This window comes from Tupaia chinensis, unplaced genomic scaffold (genome assembly GCF_000334495.1).
Source record: "Tupaia chinensis unplaced genomic scaffold, TupChi_1.0 Scaffold000395_1, whole genome shotgun sequence".
Lineage (NCBI taxonomy): Eukaryota > Metazoa > Chordata > Mammalia > Scandentia > Tupaiidae > Tupaia > Tupaia belangeri.
Window position 1 is genome coordinate 671,473 of NW_006159897.1, and position 22,089 is coordinate 693,561.

A 22,089-nucleotide genomic window follows, 5' to 3' on the forward strand; every position below is an offset into this window, starting at 1 on the left:
AGACAGAGAGAGAGACAAAGAGACAGAAAGTGAGAAATCACCCCCCGGGGGGATGGCCATGCCACAATTCTTTCTCTTCCATTTTCCTCTCAGGATCTTGGGAACGCATGCACACGTGCCCAGCATGAGTTTAAGCCACTGGGTCTGGGACTCGAACCGTAGTCAATTACATGAGAGTCCAGTGACATAGCCATTATGCTAACTTCTGGTCCCACCTGGTGTGAGTTTTAAGCCTCCAGGTCCAGGACTTGAATCACCACCAATAACGTGAGAATCCAGCTACATAACCATTACACTATCTGCTGGTTTCCCTTAAATAATTTTTATTATTATTTAATTTTGTTAATTATTTTAATTTGCTATAGGGCACATGAACTCATCAGAGAGAGACAGAGAGAGAAAGTGAGAAAGGAAGCTGCCAGGTAGGTGCTAGGTCCAGGACTGGAACTGTGGTTGGTCATGTGGGACTCCAACATCCACCACACCACCTGCTGGCCCCAATTTGATAGTTCTTAAACATGCAATCAGAGTTATGTTTTAGAAAACTCTCTAATATAAGTATTCTGTAGACCTTTATTGAGCATCTATTACAAGTGAGTAGTGCACTACATAGTGGAGTACAAACCATAAGCAAAACAGACATCATCTCTGCCTTCATTAGTTATAATCCAGGGGAAATCAACTATACCCATGAACATATCATTACCAACCGTCTGTAGATGGAGTGTCTACAATACCACTCTCAATGACAAAATAAGTGGGTTGCGGATTCAAAAGAGGGATGCAAGTAAGATTCAGATAGGCGGAACTGTTAAAAAGGTGGTGCAGTAGTTTAGGGTCGATGATATGGGCCAGAAAGAAGTCTTCCTTGCTTCTCAGATAAGCCCAGTTCTCCTTTTTAGAGTGCTCTTACCTTCCTATAGTTTTCTTTCCTGGCCCTTGTCTCCGTTTATAACTGTGAGTTATTTATTTGTTTGCAGTAGTGATGTTTGTTTCCCTAGTAGACTGTCTTCCACGAGGGCAGGGGCCCTGTCTGTATTCTCCCTTGGATCTCCAACAACTAGCACAATGACAGATACTTATACGTTAAATAAATAAATGAAGAAAAGGGATGGCACTTGCAAAGAGGATAGATTTCCAAAATTTTTACGAAATTGAGTTGATATGTTGATGTGAAATAAAGTGTGAAGATGAGAAGACTTACATTCTGGCCTGAGTGTCATATTCAGAACTAGAACAATAAGAGAAGATTCAAAGGAGGAAACAAGAAGCCTGGTTTTGGCTTAATTTGTTAACTTAATTTGCCCGTGGTGTTTTCATCCAGAAATATCTAGTGGGCAGGATAGGTAGGTGGGTTTCTTGTTTTTTGAACTGGCTGATCCATTGCACCTGGGCTATTAGAGTGGCCATCAGGAGAGAACATAAATTTTGGTACCAAGGTCTAACGGAGTGGGAAATTTCAAACTGGGGTTGTTCGTGGTAGAGAATATGGTTAGGGAGAACGTGTTGGCACATTGTATGTCCACACACAGTTCTCGTGCCCCGAGGGCTTATGGACCAGAAGACAGCCTCACCAGCTGCTGGGATTTCGTGAGAGTAACACCATGTCTCCAAGCCCTGTATTTACCCACATAACAGAAGGAATCTTAGTTCAAATTGGGCATGGGCCTAAATTTTCTGAAGAATTTCCCACCTCAATGCTGGGGAGCATATTTCTACATTCGTAAAAGGAAGTAGAATTGTTGATTTGATTGATTTTGCCAATCAAGTATGTGAGTTTTTGTGTTAGTATTCTAACATATTGTATCTTCTTTCCCTGACCCACTTTTTAGGGCATTTTCTTAAATGTGTAGTCTCTTAATGAGAGTCACTTTCTGAGAATGTCTGAACCAAATGGAATAGAAAAACAGACTACAGTAATTATATTTTTAGTTCGTCAAAAATTCTTTTACGAGTACCTAAAGGGAACCAAGAGAAATGATCATTTTCTGTGTCAATGATAATTGCATTTGATTATTCTTAAAAATTCTAGTTACAGAAGCTTCTCCTGGAATATACAGACACAGCTACAGCACTCTTGTATGAGATACTTCTTGTCTTTCAGCAGGTACGACATCTATTTTTATTATATATATTATGTGACGACACATGATGACGCATGTAAGTTATCTGATTATGGAGTGTGACTAATAATAACCAGAAAAATACTTGTATTACGGATGGTCTCCCAAACATATTTCCTTTGCTCTTGAGTGCTCACTTGGCTGATTTTCCAAAATACAGCAGTACCCTCAACTTCAGACAATATAAGACTACATGGATGCCAGAAGCCAGGAATAGGACCAAATAAAGTTTAATTTCTAAACTAAGCATAGTAAGAGATGAACAGCAATAACTAATAATAAAATAGAACAATTACAACAATATGCTGTAATACAAGTTATGTGGCTTCTTTCTCAAAACATACCAACCTATTTTTGGACTGTGGTTTGTCACGGGTAATGGAAAGCACTGAGGATATATGATGGGACTACGTATGCTGATTTTAAAGATTTTGGTTAATCAAGATAAAAATGATGTGAGAGTGAGTGTTCTTGTAGCTACACCTTGAACTTCATGGGTATGACTTGTTTATTTCTTCGAGTATCAGGGAAACCTTGGACTGGGAACCACAAAGTTCGCCATGAGCTGGATGATGTCCTTTCTACAAAGTTGTCCTCCCATAGTAAGTACCTAGATGTAAAATAAAATCGCCACTTGAACCTATTAAAAAAATCTCTGATTATTATTTCTTGCTTTAAATCTTTCAAGCCTTGTTACTTAAGGAGTAAGACATGGATTTTCTTATGACATGGTCAAGTTTATCAAACAGAAGCAAAAATATAAATTTGATAATTTTATAATTTAATTAAGAAAAAATTATATTTGGAACCTGAAAGATAGCTTAAATATGATTTTTATATCATGAAAAACTCTAGAATATATGTGGGAAGCCATATATGAACTGTAATTACGTAAGAAGGTGAACATTGACCTTAGACAGCGAGTCTAACATTTGGGATCATCCAAAGCACTATTCCAGCAACCACTGTCCCAGCACATACTCAGTCCCACTGCTCCTTGATACCCAAGTCACATCTAAATGGTCTGTTCCTTTCTTCTTGCCAGATTTCAGCCAGAGGCATCCACTTAAAATAAAAATCTGGGACCAGGAGGTGGCAGGGCGGTTAAAGCACTGGAGCCCACACAACCGGCTGTGCGGTTCAACTCCCAGACCTGGCAGCTTGAAAATTACACTAGACACATGTGCGTGTGTGCCTCAAATACCGAGAGGAGAATGGAGGAGAAGGGACTGTGGTATGGCCATCCACCCAGGGGGATGATTTTTCACTTTCTCTCTCTCTCTCTCTGGTGAGCCCACACACCCTGTAGCAAGAACTAAAAAAAAGAAAAAAGAAAAGAAAAGAAACAAAACTAAACTTATTGTCGTATCTTGCTTTAAATTTCTCAATAGCTTTCCCCTTTAAATAAAGACTGAACTCCTCCAAATGGCCTACTTGCCAGCCTCTTCTGGTCCCTCACAAACCCAGCCATGTGGTTCCTACTCACTGCGTCTCCTTCCCCCACCAACTGCATCACAGGACCCCTGTCACTGCCCTCGGCTCTCTGACTGAAATGCTTGTCCTGCTCCTTTCACCCTTCAGGCCTCAGTGCCCCTTCTGGGGTGGGCAGCCAAGGGTGCTTCTTTGACTCTCTGACTAGGGCAGAGTCCTCATTACAGACATTCATGGTCATAGCATACTGTCCTCTCCCTCTTCATTGGATTTGTCTCTGTTGCGGTTTACGTTAGTCTGTGTTTCTTGGTTCTGCCCTTATAGCCATTAGTGCCTGTACATACCTGGCAATCTCTCCCTCAAGGCACGTGGTAGCATTGTACTTCCCTCCTCACTTGAAATTAGTGGGCCTCTGTTCTTGTTTTTTTTTTTTTTTTTTTTGCCATGGAATGTGAGATGTTGCTTATGTCACTTCTTGGGAGAAGTTTTAAGAGCCAATGCCTGCTTCCCTGTATGGTCTACATGGTGACTCTCCACCAGCCAATGACCCCTTCCTGTCTATCAGGACATGCAGTACGAACAAATAGTATACCTTAACAGTTCTGGGCAAATCACTGGTATTTGGGGAGGTTTGTTACCACAGTATAACCCCGTCCTTCATGACGGGTACCTGACACATGCACAAACACTGATACTGAAGTCTTTGTCTTCCGAAAGACTCTAAGTGCCATGAAGACAAGAGCTAAGTCAATTATGCAGACATGTAACAAATACTTAATGATGAGAAGATGCAAATAAAGAGAAACCCTTTACTACTGTTGGTGGGAATGTAAATTAGTACAGTCATCATAGAAAACAGTGTGGAAGTTTCTCAAGAAAAGTAAAAACAGCACTGCCATATGATCCAGCAATCCCATTATTTGATATATTTACAAAGGAAAAAAAATTAGAGAGATAGACAGAGCTATATAGAGAGAGCCAAGATACAGAAATGTTTACGTGTCCATCAATGGACAAATGGAAAAGACATTGTGCTATTTGTATATATAATGGAATACTGTATAGACATTGAAAAGAATAAAACCCTGTCATTTCAGGAACCGTGGATAAGCCTGGAGGATGTTCCATTAAATGAAATAACCCAGGCACAGGGAATACTATGTGTTTTCTCTCATATGCCGAAGCTAAAGATGATCTCCTAAAGTAAAGAATAGAGTAGTGATTACTAGAGGCTGGGAAGGGTGGGGGGAGAGAGAAATGTTGGCTATGAATACAAAAGTACAGTTTAAATAAGGAACCAGTAATATATGTGTGTGTGTGTGTGTGGGGGGGTATCTGTGCTTGCCAGAGAGAGAGAGAGAAAGAGAGAGAATGAGAAATCATTCCCCATGGGGATGGGGATGGCCACATTGCATTCCCTTCTTCTCCATTCGCCTCTCGGGATTCTGGGTATGCATGCACAGTTGCCCACCGTGCTCCTCAAAATGCTAGGCCTATAACTTGAACTGCAAAGTGGGCCATGTGGGGTCCAGCTGTCTTAATCTTTACACCACCTGCTGGCCCATAGTTAAAGATATTTTATTGTATATTTCAGATGAACTAAAAGAGAGAATTTTGAATGCTTCCAACACAAAGTAATGACAAATGTCTGAAATGATGGATACATTAATTACCCCAAGTTTATCATTACACATTGTGAATCACACTGCACCCACATATATGTATAACTGTACATATGTGTCAATTTTTAAAATGTGGAAATATGTACAGTATATTACCCTAATGGTTAAGTATAAGAATAAATTCTTTCTAGTCTTAAAAAATATCTGCTGAATTAATTCTAATAAAGGCTTCATCCCCTAATCTCTTCTCACCTCCCCAAACTTAGTTTCCATTTATTCATTCATGTATCCATATATTAAATCAACATACATTTAAGTGAAAATCTCTTCAAAAGGTAGTAATCTAAACTACTGGGTCATCAGAAAAGTCATGATGCATTTTTGCATTTTAAAACATAGAAAGGCATATTATGTCTTTTCTGACGACTCAATAGATTTCCATGGCTAGTGAAGGACTCAACATGAGGTGATGTGTTCTTTTTCCATGTACGAACATGCCTCTGTTGACCATCAGTGGTTTCCTGCTTCAAGCTGCTTTTCCATAGCCATGCTGAGGCTGTCCTATAGAACCTAGATTCTCTTGTCACGTCCCTGTGGCATGTTTACAAAAAGCTCTCTGTTTACAAGTGTACAGAGAGTACATTTGTCAGTGAAATAGCCAGGCGCCTTATACAAAGATTGAACCTGTGGGCCTGGCTCCTTTAGCGGCACACAGATGCCAGCCTCAGGCCCAGTTCAAGGAGTGTCATAAAGTTTGAGTCACTCAGAGCAGTGGAAGGTCCAGAATGCAGAATGCAAGGCCCCTACTTTTTCTGTGCAGTGGTTGAACTATCATCTGAACTGATGTTGGAAATCTGAAGTCCTAAGGACGCCAAGCAAAAGAAAGCTTCTTGATGAACCTCTAGAGTTGGCTCACCCAAAGAACTCCGTTGACTATGAGGCCAGTCTGTGACCACGAAGTATGTCAGGATGAAGGGTGGCACAACGCAGAAAGATCACTAACGCTGTTGGAAGCTTCAGGATTAACCCAGTTCTAAAGAGCGTGGGCAGAAGCAGACCATTTGAGAGAAATGTGGAAGCAAAGAAACTGTCAGGATCATTGATACACCCGCATGTCAGTCCATTTGGATTCTCTTACTTGTTTAGAAGTTATAAATTTAGTCCCCCCTTGGTCTATGACCTGGTGCTCTCTAAGTACCACTTCCATGAGAAAGAATGCAAGGGTGCTGGTGTAAGGGCAGTGAGGACTTCAGCCTAGATTTGCATTTGAGACTCCGGCTGGAATAGGTGAGCTTGTGGGTGGCATGCAGTCTACATCTAACTGCGTTTTCCTTGTCTAGATTACTTTTGTGGCCAGTGTTGTGAAACGAGTGGTGAAGGGGTTTTCAGCTTCATTGCAGCTACTCAGTCCCTGCCAAGCAGTTCTGTTGTACCAGCAGTTTTACGTCCTCAAGAGCTGCCTGCAGTACAGCAAGACGCTTGCTGATTTTATTAGGAATGACTACAGGGAAGAATTCAGGTAAGGAAAAGTCTGAGTCTCATCTGCAGTAAAACTCCACCTGTTTATGATTCTCCCAGAAACCTGAAACATGGCCCCAAACTTAAAAGACTAAATGATGATAGAATAATTCTATTTTTGTTTTTGATAATATTTCACTTTGCTCTGAGGGAAGGTAGGATTTGAGGCAGTCCTAAGAACCATTGCCATTTCATGATCCCCAGGCCAGACAGAAAAGACTGCTGAAACATCGAACTCTCTTTGAAGAACTGTTTCTCATGCATTGTCTTTATTGCAGGCTGCATCTCACAGTAGCAGTAATGCTTTTAACCTGCCTTGAGGATCTAAAAGTAGCAAATCCTACTGAAGGGGACAATTCATTATGGATTGCGCATTCAACCAAGTCATTGGAAAGAAATAATTGATGAAAGAGGAACAATTAATGAACACACTCACTAGTTTGTTTCATTCATCCCTTTCTTACTTTCAGTAACAGAAGAGTAAGAAAGCAGTAGCCAGCATTGGTTTCATCTCCTATTCTCCTCCACCTCAGGGGTTCCACTTCTATTTATAGGCTGGCAAAGCCAAATGCACTTAACAGTGCAGCCCTGCATTAGCACCTACTAAGGAAAAGTCCCAGGTGGAGTCTGACTTAAGATGAAAAGGATGCAGTAGGTATAGCTTTGCCATTAGTTTGGATGGAGACGTAATGGGATGTGGAGGCATACATTATGAACTTAGAATGCCTTAAAAAAAAATCGACCCAATCTGTAGACCCTTATTTTCCTCCATGTAGTGTTACATCACAGGTTCCATGCTGGCCCTCTATGAAGGTTTTGTCTGGCTCTGAATTGGTCCAAACATCTCGATTTCCACCCTTGCCTCCGCACTCCTTTTAATTTTTATTAAGGTAAAATTCATATAGCATGAAATTCACTGTTTTAAATTGTTTAACTCAGGGACGTTTAATATGTTTCACAATGTTTTGTAGTCATCTACACTATAATAGCAGAGTATGTCATCAGCCTGAACAAAGCCCACTACGCAGTGACTGCCCATCCTCCCTCCCCACCAGCCACTGACCACCACTAATCTACTTTCTACTCTTCTGGACATTTCGTATAAATGGAATCACCAGACACCTTTTGTGTCTGGCTTTTTTTTTGGAGAGGTTTTTGCTATAGGGCGCGTGCACTTGCCAGACAGACAGACGGAGATGTAGAGACAGAAAGCAAGAAATCACCCCCCAAGGGGGATGGCCACACCACAATCCCTTCTCCTCCATTCTCTCGGGATCTTGGGCATGCATGCACATGTGCCTGGCGTGAGTTTAAGCCACCAGGTCCGGGACTCGAACTGCGTTGACTACGTAGGAGTCCAGTGACATAGCCATTATGCTAACTGCTGGTCCCGTGTCTGGCTTCTTTCACTTAGCATATTGTGTTCAAGGTTCATCCATGTTGTAGTATGTATCAAATGACAAAATTGTAAAAACTTAGTCATGAACATTTAAAAATTAGGATAATGGGCAAAAATGATGTCATATTCTAAAATGACAACAGTTGGCTGGAGCCCAACCATCTCCTACTCCATCTCTTGCTGTTTCTTACTGTACTTCCTGCAGCTATGTTACTTGCGGGCATTTAGGTATATGATCCTTTTGAAACAGTGACTTTTTTTTATTGTTATCATAATCTTGTTTATATTACATTGAATCACATATAACTTTACAATGTATTACATTTTTTTTTCAGAAGGAATACCATGCATATCAATCAATACAAGGACATTAAAATCCCCATCATGATCATCAAATAGCTTTTCATTATTTTTTCCAGATTATTATTATTCTAATTATTTTTTTAAGCATTCAATCACTATTTATCATTTTGAAGCAGTGACTTTCACCTCACTTTGCATTAGGATTGCCTGAGTAGCTACAGTATGCCATATCTGAAATGCTTGGGACGAGAACAGTTTCTTATTTTGGAATTTTTTTTGATGTTGGCATATTTACATACATATAATGAGATATCCTGGGGAGGAGACTGAGGCTAAACACAAAATTCATGTATGTTTCATATACACTTTATACACATAGTCTAAATGTAATTTTATACAATATTTTTTTGTAGTCATCAAATAGGCATTTTTAATGCTTTTTTTATTTCAAGAAAAATAGTTTTCATGTTTTTTATACAATATTTTTGTACTGTGGTGTTTTGTCTGTAACCTGTCACATAAGGTCAGGTGTGGAATTTTCCATCTGAGGCATCATGTTGGGATTCCAGGAATCTGATTGTGGAGCATGCTGGATTTTGGAATTTTGGACTAAGGATGCTCAACCTTTGTTTAAAAATACTGATACTCTGGTCTCACATGTAGAAGTTCTGTTCAGTGGCCACCCAGTATTGAGGTGGTTGAAGTGGCTGGATCCCTCATGGTCAACTGCTCAGTTTGAGTCCTGGGATCAGTGGCTTGGAGAAAACACTGGGTGTACGTGTTTTGGCACAAACAAAATCCCAAAACGTGAAACAGAAGAGAAGGGATTGTGATGTGACCATTCTCCAGGGGGGGGTGCTTTCTCATTTCTCTCTTATTGTCTCTCTCCAGTGAGTGCATGCATTCTCTATCAAATTAAAAAAAAAATGGGGCTGGTACGGTGGCATGGTGGTTGAGGCACGGGACTCCCACATGGCAGACCATGGTTCGAGTCACTAGGTGGCTTGCTTTCTCACTTTCTCTCTCTCTCTGGTCAGTTTGAAAATAAGTAAATAAATAAATAAAGTTGAATAAATAAATAAATAAATAAATAAAGTTGAATAAATAATTCTTTAAAAAAAAAGAAAACAGAAATTCTGTTCAGTTAGTCTGGAGTGGGGACCTGGATAGTGATTTATTTAGAAAGCCCTTCAGGGGATTCAGATGTTCACTGAGGGTTGAGAACATTTTTTTAAGCCATTCAAGGGGATGGCTAGAGACCTTCTCATTTTTGTGTCTTCCTCTGGCCTTTCCTATACTTGTTTACTGAGGTGATGGGAATGAACCCTATCTTTCTCCCTTGACTGGTCCCTAATGGTCACCATAGCTTGATCCTTTCATTTCACACAACTGTATATAACCTGAGAAAACAGGAAGCAGGAGCCTCCCCTAGCTCATACTGTGGTGAGGACAGTCCTGGCTTCCTTATTGCTTTGATGACTGATACATTATTAATTAAATCCACTTCCTTTGCTAAAGTGCTTCAGTGAGCTGCAAGGCATGCGTAACAGATTTTCTAGGTCATAATCGGGGAGATTGGAGGGCTGAAAATGCTGACTGGGTCTTGTGGCTTAGACTCCCACACCCAATAACCCTATGCCATTGAGTGTGAATGTACTGATGTGACCCCTGTGAAAATCTTTGTTTCTAAAGCTCTCTATCTTGTTTTTCATGATTTGCAGGTACTTTATTCACATGCCAGCCTTAGAACAAAGGCTTCCGTTGTGTTACCCTATTGCTCAACCTACCACTCAGCTTTTTCATGAAGTTCTGAAATTGGTTGAACAGAAACAATGTGTAAAATGTTAACAAGAGTATGAAATGTTAATTAGGAATCAATATTTATGAGAAACAGTTTTTGATTACATACTATCTGCTCTCCCTGAGTCCTATAAACAAAGATTTCATCTGAATGTCCCATCAATACCTTTCTAAGAGAAGTGTTTGAAGTTTTTTATCTGCAACAGAAACAAAAAATAACCCAAACCTGTTTAATTCCATTCTGACATGTGTGAAATGGTGCTAAAAACTAGTGTTTCTCCAGAAAAAAAGAAAATCTCTAAAGACATTTTTTTTTTAAAGAAGATAAATCATAAAGGGAACAGAAGCTTGTGGAAAGCCAATGCAGAAAAAGTAATCTAATGAGTTTCATTGGTGTGATAATGGTGAGTGACACGACACCACTGGGACAAAGATAAATGGTCGTAGAGTATAAACTACAGTGATCATCAGAGAAACGAGCAAAAGATGACCCCTTCCTCCACCTGTAAAAACTATGGTGACAAAAGCATTCATGGAAGACTGAGCAGAACACAGGCATAGCTGAACAGCATGTTGTTCCCTGACTTTCAGAGGGAAAGAAACTTGGACTGTCTTTAACAAATGAGACCTATTCCGCCACTTTGTTTCAGGCACCTGTGGGCCAATCAGAATGATCTTCCTGAGTCTCTCTGATGGACACATTGTCCACATATGATTATGACTCTTCCATACCATTAAAAAAGTCTCCACTATATTTTATGGCTATAGCCTAATTTGATCAAATGAAAAGTTTGTTATCACTGTGAGCTAATGCATTTGGATTTCTAACATTCTAGGAATCAGGCTCTCCATTCAACTTACTTGAAGGAGGATCAGAGAAAAACCCACCTTCTAAGGAAAGGCTGACAAGCCAGATGTTGTAGAGCAGAGAGAGAATGAGATTCACTTAGGAGGTTGTATTTCTGATTCTGACTGAGCCAGGTAATGAGTTATTTGACTTCAAGTAAGTCAGGTTCCCCCTTCCAGGCCTCATCTGCTTCTTCCTAGACATTTTCTAGTTTGTGGAAGAATGGGACCAGATGTTCTACAAATTCACTCCCAGCTCTAGCATTCTCTGCACTTTTACACTCTGAAATGGGGCAGTGTATTTCTTTGTTATTGTCTCAGTATATGATTTCATACTGCCTCCAAATAATCCACTTTTTTTTGGCAACAAAAGTTTCCCTTTGATCTGCCACAGTATCGCTTGACAAAGTTTCCAAGCCTTCTCTATCATCACCCACGAGGAATCCAAGTCTTCTACTCTCTATTTTGGGGGTAGAAAGAGGAGCAAAATTAGTCTGCTGGCCTGTTAATTAAGGAATTATTTACAAGAGTGGTCCATGAAGGAATACGAAGAGATTCTTTGGACACAGGCAAACATCACTTCAAACTAAACAAATGATGTAGGGTGGATGGTGGAACCCACAGAAGAACAACAGGATCAACTCAGCTTTGCTGAAGCTTCTAAGCAGTGCCCCTGCTCTGGGCTGGTAGCAGTGCAGGCTATGGCAAATCTGGACTTTCTCTGCCATGGGATTTCTTGCCTACGTGGCCTTCCTCTCCCACTCCTCAGTTTCCTGGGACCATGCTTTATTTAATGTCTAGGGGCAAAGGCTCTCTCAGAATGTACCTGGATATTTCCATGCAGGGCTAAAGTCAGCGCTTAGTTTAGTGCTAATGGTTGAATACTGTCACCCTGATATTCAGTTTACTTGGTATGACTTATGTACATTCATTGGCATAGACTTGGGGAGGGGGAACCCCAAATTAATACATACTTGGAAAGATCATCCTACCACAATTCTTTTCTGCTGTGTATTTTTTTGTTTGCATTGTTGCCAAAGGCAAGAGAATCATTAAATAATCCATCTTCGTTAGTGCTCAAACGCATTTAACATTTTAACTAATTGCAAAATAATAATTGTTTTTGGAAATCCAATTATAGATAAAATGTGAATGCGAAAATGAAATATAACTTTTTAAGAATATAAAAGGTCACTAAAAAGACAAGCATACATAGCCAGTTTTCAGGATGAGTTCAAGATTCTAGACACTTTGATCACCTTTATAATACAGATATTACCATTTATAACCCCCGGTTATCCTCACAGAAATCAGGTCTACCATTTCAAACATTATACAGATGTATAATTTTTATTTCTAGTATTTCTACCTATCAATTTTAACTATATGTATTGTATATACACTATATATAATATATACATATATACTATATGTATGTATATATGTATAGTATATACATATGGTACATATTCATATATGTATGTATATAATATATAGTGTATATATATAGTATATATAAACTATACATAGTATATACTATATAGAATATATATAGTGTATATATAGTATGTATATATAGTATATATAGTTATATATGTATATGTCTATACATAGTATATATATACATACTATATATAGTATATATGCATAGTATATATAGTTATATGTACAGTGTATATTAATATATTTCCATTTTAACTATATATATGTATGTATATGATATATATAGTGTATATATAGTATATATAGTTCATATAAACTATATATAGTATATGTATGCCATATACAATATACAGTATATATAGTGTAAATATAGTATGTATATATTGTATATATATTATATAGTTAAACTATACATATAGTTAAAATTGATTCACAAGTAGAACTACTAGAAATAAAAATTATACATATGTATATATCCATATATATACATATAGTTAAAAATAATATTTTAAAATTTTAATTAACTAGGGGTAAGAGGCCAAAATGGCTTTGATTTTAAGCCCTAGCTCTGACCTAGTTTTAGACCTTGAGACTTTACCAACAACTCTAAACTTTGATTAAAGCACAGATAATATAAAGTACTGCATAAAGTTGTTAGGAGCTTTAATTTTAAGGTGCTGGTAATGCACACAGCATGGTACCTGGCATGTTTACAATAAGGGCTCATAAATGGTATTTATTATTGCTATTATTGCTATTAAAATAATACTAAGGCTAGCTGGGAATTTACTGCCCCCTTTTTGGGGACCAATCTGGCCTCTAGCCACCATACTTAGAGAACTCCTGATCTATATAGCATTGGAGAATAGATTCATTCGAATATCAAATGGAAATTCAGCTTTATATTAGTAGGGGTATGATTTGACAAGTGACTATTTCTTTTTTTAGTAGCATTGTTTTATTTTGTTAAAAAATATTCCATTTTTTATCTATTTTTGTTGTGATTTTTAAGTCACCAGATCTAGGACTGCAGTTGGCCATGTGGGAATCCAGTGCCACCTGCTAACCCAGCAAGTGATTATTTCTCCTGCTTATCACCACGAAGGACTGTTGGCTCTAGCTGACACATCACTGGAAGTGCTGTATGGGAAATATTCCTAATGGCAGACAGAAGGCATTTTAGTCACATAAACCTTTTTCAATTTTTGACTAGCTAATTGCTAACTGATCAAACCCATGTAGCCATTTTGCATTTACAGAGTCTGTAATTGATTCATAAGTAGAGTTACTAGAAATAAAAAAAAAATTCTTACTTGGACCCAGCAGATGGCGTAGTGGTTAAGGTGCTGGACACTCCCACAGATGGTTCGAGTCCTGAACCTGGCAGCTTGCTTTCTCACTTTCCCTTTCTCTCACTCTGTCTCTGGTCAAATTAAAATAAATGAATAAATAATATTAAATAAATAATTACTTTAAAAAATTTCTTACTTTATTGAAATCTAGAAACTCTAGACACTATGTAAAGACAAAAAAAGCCAGAAGGGCCTATAGTTCCATATTGATTCTCTCTGGTAGTTCCACTTTTAACTGTGTGCAGCACAATATATGAATGCAAGTGCATTAATGGGGTACAAGGCTGTTGATAAAAGCTTATTTACTGCTGACATGCTACAACCCCTGACATTATATTTTATTTTTCTGAGTCTAGGTCTACTTGTTTTATATTTTAACATATTTCCAGAATGAAGTGGTCCAGTGATAAATATGTAAAACAAGCTGGAAATTTCTTGAAGAGATAAATTTGATGAGAATTTTTGAGCAACCTTTCAGAGTGTTAAACCACAGTAAGATTTCTCTTAGTTCATTCTATTGGGTTGTCAGAAAAGTCATGAAGTAATTTTCTATGTAAAAATGTGTCATGACATTTCCGACAACCCAACATTTACTTCTAGAGTGCAGGATGGGATTGTAAGGTCCACTTAAACTTGCTTCTCCGTGGGAGGAAGACAGTTTGCGGTTTTCTATCCAGTCAGACCAAGCACTCTGTGCTGTGTCTTTTCTCTTTCGGGGGGAAGACAGCCTGATTCCCTGACCAGAAATCTGAATAGTGTAACTTTGTGGATAAGAGTCCAGATATCATGTCGGAAAGATCTTGCTTCGAGCTTTGCCTACTTACTTACTTGTCGCCAGATTTGGGGACATTAAACTCTTTCAGACTTAAACTCTGTTTTATCCTTGCTTAAACTCAATTTATCAATTAACCAGTCATTAAAAGCCTAAGTTCTTTTGTGAATATTCATTAAATTATATATAAACATCTAGTTCGGTGGCCACTGTATATTAGGAAGAACCAGGTGGCATTGCCATTTTCAAGTCCAAAACTGTCAAGATCTGGAATTCTATGTGGTTTAAATGCATGGAGACCCCTCAATAAATGGTAAGTATTATCTGAATAGAAACAATGACCTGCTTAGTGGTCTTGTATTTTTAAATATATATTATTTATTCTAGTTTTCCAGATAGACTAACGCTTTGTTGTATAGATTATTTTTGCACAGATTTGGATAAACCATAAATCAAGCCATACAGTTAAATTACAAGTGATCAAGTGAGCGTAACATACTTAAACATGCCAAAATGGAATTCTTAAGTTTCTTGATTGCCTTGCCCAACAATAAAAACCTGTTTTCCCCTTAGTCTTTTCCCCGTAAGTGAATGGCATTCATTCAGTCCACTGCTCAAAGATAAATCTGAGAGATCTCTCTGTCGTCTCCTTTCCTTCATTCCCTAAATACAATCAGTCCATCAGCAGCGCTGATTGGCAATTCCCTAAAATACGTTCCTGGTCTACTGACTTCCCATAGTTGTGGCTACAGTCCTATTTCAAACTTCCATCACTTACTGTAATGGCCTAGTCACTGTGATTTCATCCTTGACCCCTATAATGCATTCTCTGAAGTGAGACTGGAGTCATCTTTTGAACAATAACATTTCTAATGTAAAATAATTACTTCCTATCACCTAGGATTAAATCCAAAGCCTTTACAATGGCCTTCATGACCTGGCCTGTGACCACTCTGTGACCTCTGACCATTCTCCTCACGCCTCCTCATACACATGGGCCTTTATGCTATACCTTCAAATGATCATCCTAAGCTCCTTCAGGCTCTCGAAATTTGCACTTGGAAATGCTCGCTCCTCCTTTCAAATACCATCTCAAAGTGAGCTTTTCTGATCACTCTAAAGTAGCCTCCCACCCACCTGGATCACCTTTGAATGTATTTGTTTGCTCACTTATTCTTCAAAATATAAGAATTTAAGAATGCAAGTTCCATGACAGATTGGCTTTCCCTTGTCTTGTTCAATACTATGTTCCCAGCACCTGCAATAGTGCCTGATACAAAGATGAATGGATGAATGGGCTAAGGAACACGTTAGACCAGCTTAAGATTTCATTATGATTTTGTACAAAGTCACTGTAACAGCGGATTTCTTCAAAGACGTCCCAAACAAGGCCACCCATTGTTGCAGCTGCATGTCACTCCTCCCATCAAGACGTGAAGTTCGGGTCCTTTGCCCTCTCACCTGGGTTGGACCTGTGACGACAATCTGACCCAGACCATGTGGAAGAGGTAACGTTCCAGGACTTCAGAGCCCAGACTTTAAGGTCTGGCAGCTTCTGCTTCTCTCTGTTGAAGCCTTGGGCTACCATGTGAAGAGACTGGGAGGCTGACACTATGTGCAGAACAAGACCACTCAGAAGAGCACCAGCCTCAGTTGCCATTTCACAGTAAACACATGCGAGATCCCAGTAAGACTTGTAGAATGCCCAGTCAATCCATAAAACTGTGAGGTAGAATAAAGGGTTGCTTTAAGCCTTAAGTTTTGGAGTGGTTTATTATACAGCAACAAATAAAAAGTCAAGAACATTGGGACCAGAGGATGGTATAATGGTTACGTCACTGGACTCCTATGTAGTCGACCAGTTTGAGTACCAGACCCAGTGGCTTAAACCTCATGCCTGGTGCGTGAGTGTGCATGCCCAAAATTCTGAGAGGAGAATGAAGAAGGGACTGCGGCATGGCCATCCCCCTTGGGGGGTGATTTCTCGCTTTCTGTCTCTCTGTCTCTCTAGCAAGCACACATGCCCTATAGTAAAAATCTCTCTTTAAAAAACCCCTCCAAAATCAAGAACATTTTCATATATTATTAAACAAAACTATACATTACAGCAATGTTAGGGCAATTTCAATGGAAATAATTCGGGCCACTCGAACCAACCCAAGTGTTTACTTTCCATATGATTTCCTAGCTTTTGTCCTACATGGTTAAAATCAGGTACCGATTTTCTCTTGTCATTTTGAATGAGCCTGATAATCCTCAGAGTACTTCTAGTACTTTCAAAATGGGATTTTATTTTTAAGATATCTGTTTAGATGCAGTGGTTTGCACGTAGTCACTGTCCCTTACTGGAGAGGAGCTCTAGGAATCATACAGCACAAAAAGCAGCTAATCAGAAAAGGCAGACCAAAACATCAAGTGTGGGTGCCCAACATCCCAGGAGAAGAATGGAGAAGAAGGAATTGCAGAGTGGCCATCCTCCCTGGGGGGTGATTTCTCACTTTTTCTCCCTGTCTGTCACTCTCCAGCGAGCATACGTGCTCTATGGTAAAAACCTTAAAAAGAAAAGTATGTGGAAAGGCCATTTTAAAGGAAAAGTATTTTACTGCTATTAGCAACTATCACCACTAGAGGGTAGAATTGGATTAGGAAGAGAGAGAAAGAACAAGACAAACTTCTCTAATTGTGAAAATGGATTTAATTGCAAAAAATGCATGATGTGAAGTCTACCCTCTTAATTCATTTTTAAGTATGCAGTATTATTAACTACACGCACCTCATCATACAGCAGATCTCTAGAACTTTTTCATCTTACATGACTCAAACACTATGCCCACCCATCAGCAACTAATTTCTCCCTCCCTGGCAACCACCATTCTTTTTGCTCCTATGAATTTGACACGTTAGATACATTATCTAAGTGGAATCGTGCAGTATTTGTCTTTTTGTTACTGGATTATTTCACTGAGTATAATGTCCTCAAAATCCATGTTGTAGCATATGACAGTATTTCCTTTTTTTTTTTTTTAAAGGTTGAATAATATTCTACTATATGTATGACATTTTTTTTACCCAGTTATCTGTTGGCAAGCATTCAGGTTGTTGCTACACTTTGGATATTGTGAATAATGCTGTTATGAATATGGGAATACAAATACCTTTCTAAGGTTCTGTTCTGAATTTTTTTTGAATAAATATCCAGAAGTGGTATTGTTGGGTCATATGGTAGTTGAATTTTTAATTTTTGGGAGAACCTCCATACTGTTTTTTATAATGGCTCCACCAGTTACATTTCCACCAACAGTACACAAAGGTTTCGATTTCTCCCCATTCTCGTTAACACTTACCTTCTACCTTTCTGAAAGCAGCTACCCCAACAGGCATGAAGTGATCTCTCATTGGTTTTGATTTACCTCCCCTGATGATAAGTGATTTTGAATATCTATCTATCTATCTATCCATCCATCTATCCATTTTTAGTTCTGCTGTAAGGTGAATGCGCTCACCAGAGAGAGAGAGAGAGAGAGGGAAAGTCAATCACCTTCTGGGGGAAAGGCCATGCCATAATCTCTTCTTCTCCATTCTCCTCTTGGGATCCTGGACATGCATGCACACACAGGCACCCACTATGATTTTCAAGCCATTGTGCCAGGGACTTGAACTGTGCAGTCAGCCATGTGGGATCTAGCACTTTAACCTCCACACCACTTGCTGGCCCCCTCATATATTTTTAATATACCTGATGCCTATTTGTATGTCTACTTTAGAGAAATGTCTTCACCTATTAAAAATGTATTTATTTATTTATTCCATGAATGAAAGCGTGAGAGAGAGTACCCCCACCAGGACCTGATGCCATAATCCACTCTGTCTTCAACCAGCCCTGAATTATGGGGACCCATACCTAGAGTACTTACTGAGGTCTCCAAATTTTGACTAGGAAACTTTTCATGTGGGATTGCCTTGTAAAATGTCACATTTATCCCTGGACCACTGTTTTTGTCCATTTTAAAAATCAGTGATTGGCATTTTTGCTATTAATTGTATGAGTTCTTCCGATATTTTGGATAACTCCTTATTGGACACATGGTTTGTAGATACTTTCTTCCATTCAATAGATTGCCTTTTCCCTCTGTTGATTGTTTCCTTTGCTGTGTTTTTGTTTGTTTGTTGTTGTTTAATATAGTTTCACTTCTCCATTTTACTTTTGTTGCCTGTGTTTTGGGTATCATATCAGCATTGATTATTAAACTTTTAAAATTCCTGCAAGCCTTCAAAATTAAATTACATTTTTTATGCTTCTTTAATGCATGCTAATTAATCTAGGTGTAAGAAAACTCTTTATGTTCCTATAAAATCAACACAAATTTATCATTTAAACGCTTATAAAATTAGATGCAAATTAATATAATGCATGATATCCTGCTGAAAACACATCTCTGCTTGCAAAGTGAATATGATGGAATGCTACAACATAGACTTTTGAACTCAGCATTCTCTCGATGTTTTACTTTTTGCCTTCAGTCACTCTACAAGTCTTTACAGTCCATACTACTTTTAGCGTGAACATTTCACTATGTGTGAGGTCTACTTCTGTTCTCTTTTTGGCCAGGGACAATTAAACTTCTTCTACTTAGCAACAAACAATGGATCAATGTAAACAATGCAAACACAGACACTTAAATCACAGGCATTTCACTTAAAAAGAAAACTTTAAATTCTTAAATCTATCCACAGATTTCCAGCTAGCTCCATGGAACAGCGGCAATGTGCTGCTTAAGAGTAGCTGGATCCCACATGATGATAGTAGTTCAAATACCCTGCCCAGATGGCTTGAAATATGTTGGGCACATATATGAGTGCCCGAGATCCAATGGGCTGGAAGACTAGAGAAAAGGGAGATGGTAGCTTAGCTAGACACTATGGAAGGTGCTCATTTTTTTTTTTTCTCTCTCTCTCACTCATTCTCAGGTGCATGCACATGTTCTATCATAAATAAAGGAAAAAACCCAACCAACCAACCCATGGGCTTTCCATTGACATCTACAGACCCCAATTGAAGAGGCTCTTCTAATAGAGAAGAAGGGACTGAAAGTGTTTTAAGTCTGGTCACCTAACATCATGGTTTGTCTATATGGGCCTTGGCTTATGCTTTACCCAGCACTTCATTTTAGTTTCAAAAGTGTCCTCATTTGGATAATAAGTTATAAGGTTACATACCCTGGTTCTTAGCCAGTCCTGGCCTAGGGTTCTGAGATCAGGAACAATCAGTGCCTCAACAATAGGAGTCAGGCAACGGAGAAGTCAATGTCACTTACAGATATTTCACAGACTTCCCTCAGGAAGCATGTTTAGTCCAACAGGAGTGCAGTGATGGGTGTCAAACCAAACTTCAAACATACTCTTCTGACTTCCTTTTGTGACTCAGAGGCCCCCTTACTCCTCACACCCCCCAAACACCACTACAAATACAGACTGTATGAAAGGGAATAAAACAAAAGAGTTCATCCTTGGATGAAAGGTTAGAATCCTCTGATATCTGAGAGCATGTAAGGTCATTGTAGAGTAGGAGTGAAACTTCTGAAGGGTCACATTTACTCAGAAAAGCTGGAAGACAGAACCACAGTGTTGTAACCATATGACATAATTGGGCTGACATTGTGGATAGGGGTTGCTACACAACAAAATGATTCCTCAACGCCAGGTCTCAAGACTCAATTCAGTGCCAAAATGACTTCAGATGGTTCAGTGTTAACAATAATGAAAAGATGGCATGAAATAGTGATTCTTAAGGAGACGGAGAAAGAGTTCTGTAAATAAATAAATAATAAAGTGATTTTTTTTTTTGAGAGATTTTCACTGTAGGGCGCGTGTGCTCGCCAGCCAGACAGAGAGAGACATAGAGACAGAAAGCGAGAAATCACCCCCCAGGGGGGATGGTCACGCCGCAATCCCTTCTCCTCCATTCTCAGCTCGGGATCTTGGGCATGCACGCACACGTGCCCGGCGTGAGTTTTAAGCCACCGGGTCCGGGACACGAACCGCGGTCGACTACGTGGGAGTCCAGCGACATAGCCATTACGCTAACTGCTGGTTCCCAATAATAAAGTGATTTTAGAGAAACTGTGTGGGTAGGTGAGCATATGTGGGACCAGATCCAAGAACCAAAGCAGTACACAAACTGAAATATGTTGGAGCTAAACTAATGGAAGTATCCTGGCATTCTCAAGTTCCCATTCCTTCAAAGGATGACTATTATTAGCATTATCTCGTGTTTATTGAGTCCCAACTTACAATGGGTGGGGAAGGAAGAGGAAAACGTGCACCGTTTGTTGCTAGTAATGGCACGCGGTCTAAGGAAAATGACTTAGAAGTTGGCTGTCAGGGGTTTAGGAGGTTCATATGATTTTGAAGGATCTCACTGCCCTAGAGAGAAATCAATTAAATCCAATAAATACCTATTCTGAGTTTGTTGAATGCTTAGGTAAACAAAACTAAATAAAATTGTCAACGATGTACAGTCTAGTAAACTTTCTATGCTAAGCTATTTGAGGACAATCTTCAAAAGTATGGCTATATTATCTGAATTATTTACTCAATATTTTTGTAATATTATTTACTTGATAATTTTCCAATTTCTCTACTTAGCCTTGTCTTATAGAATAACTGGGAAATCACTGATTTGACATTCTAGATATATATTTTTAAAAACTTGTGCATATTTCCAATGTATATTAAAATATACATACATTTTTAGAATTTTGAGGACTCTCCATACTGTTTTCCACAGCTGCATAGTTTACATTCTCACCAATGGAGTGTGAAGGCTCCCTTTTCTCCACAGCCTCAACAACACTTGTCATTCTTCATTTTTTTTTCATAATAGCATTCTAACTGTGGTTAGGTGATACCTCATGGTGGTTTTGATTTGCTGTCCCCTCATGATTATGATATTGACATTTTTTTCATGTATTTTTAAAAGAAAAACATACTATACTACACAAAGATATGAAACTATTACATGTAAATCAGAAGTTACAATAAATATACAAAAATAAACATTTTAAAAGTTTGTGTTTTTATTTATTTCTTCCATGAATGAGAGGCAGAGAGGCAGCACCCCAATAGAGTTTGTTTGTTTGTTTGTTTGTTTTGGAGAGGTTTTTTGCTATAGGGCGTGTGTGCTTGCCAGAAAGACAGAGAAAGACAGAGAGACAGAAGGCGAGAAATCACCCCGCCCAGGGGGGATGGCCACACTGCAATCCCTTCTTCTCCATTCTCCTCTTGGGATCTTGGGCACGCACAGCATCCCACTAGGGTTTTAATATCATGATCCAATCCCAGTCTCAGTGAGCCCTGGATCTGGGCATACATGTGCCCAGTATACTTAGGGAGACCTCTGGATACAAATCCAGAATCTTCCAACGTTGATCAGCTTGCAGAGCATCACATTTTATAGGTGCACCACCATCTAGCCCTCCCA

At 38.9% G+C, this 22,089-nt stretch overlaps 1 protein-coding gene across 1 annotated transcript in view; it reads left to right on the forward strand.

Moving 5' to 3' along the window:
- The window catches only part of CUNH12orf56 (chromosome unknown C12orf56 homolog), a 111,160-nt gene extending 99,131 nt beyond the window's left edge, over nt 1-12,029 (forward strand). The window contains 4 exon segments of the mRNA XM_027774058.1: nt 2,033-2,107; nt 2,651-2,725; nt 6,517-6,695; nt 10,118-12,029. Coding sequence (XP_027629859.1) covers nt 2,033-2,107; nt 2,651-2,725; nt 6,517-6,695; nt 10,118-10,244 — 456 coding nt within the window. The 3' untranslated portion in view covers nt 10,245-12,029.
- The last annotated feature ends 10,060 nt before the right edge of the window (nt 12,030-22,089 follow it).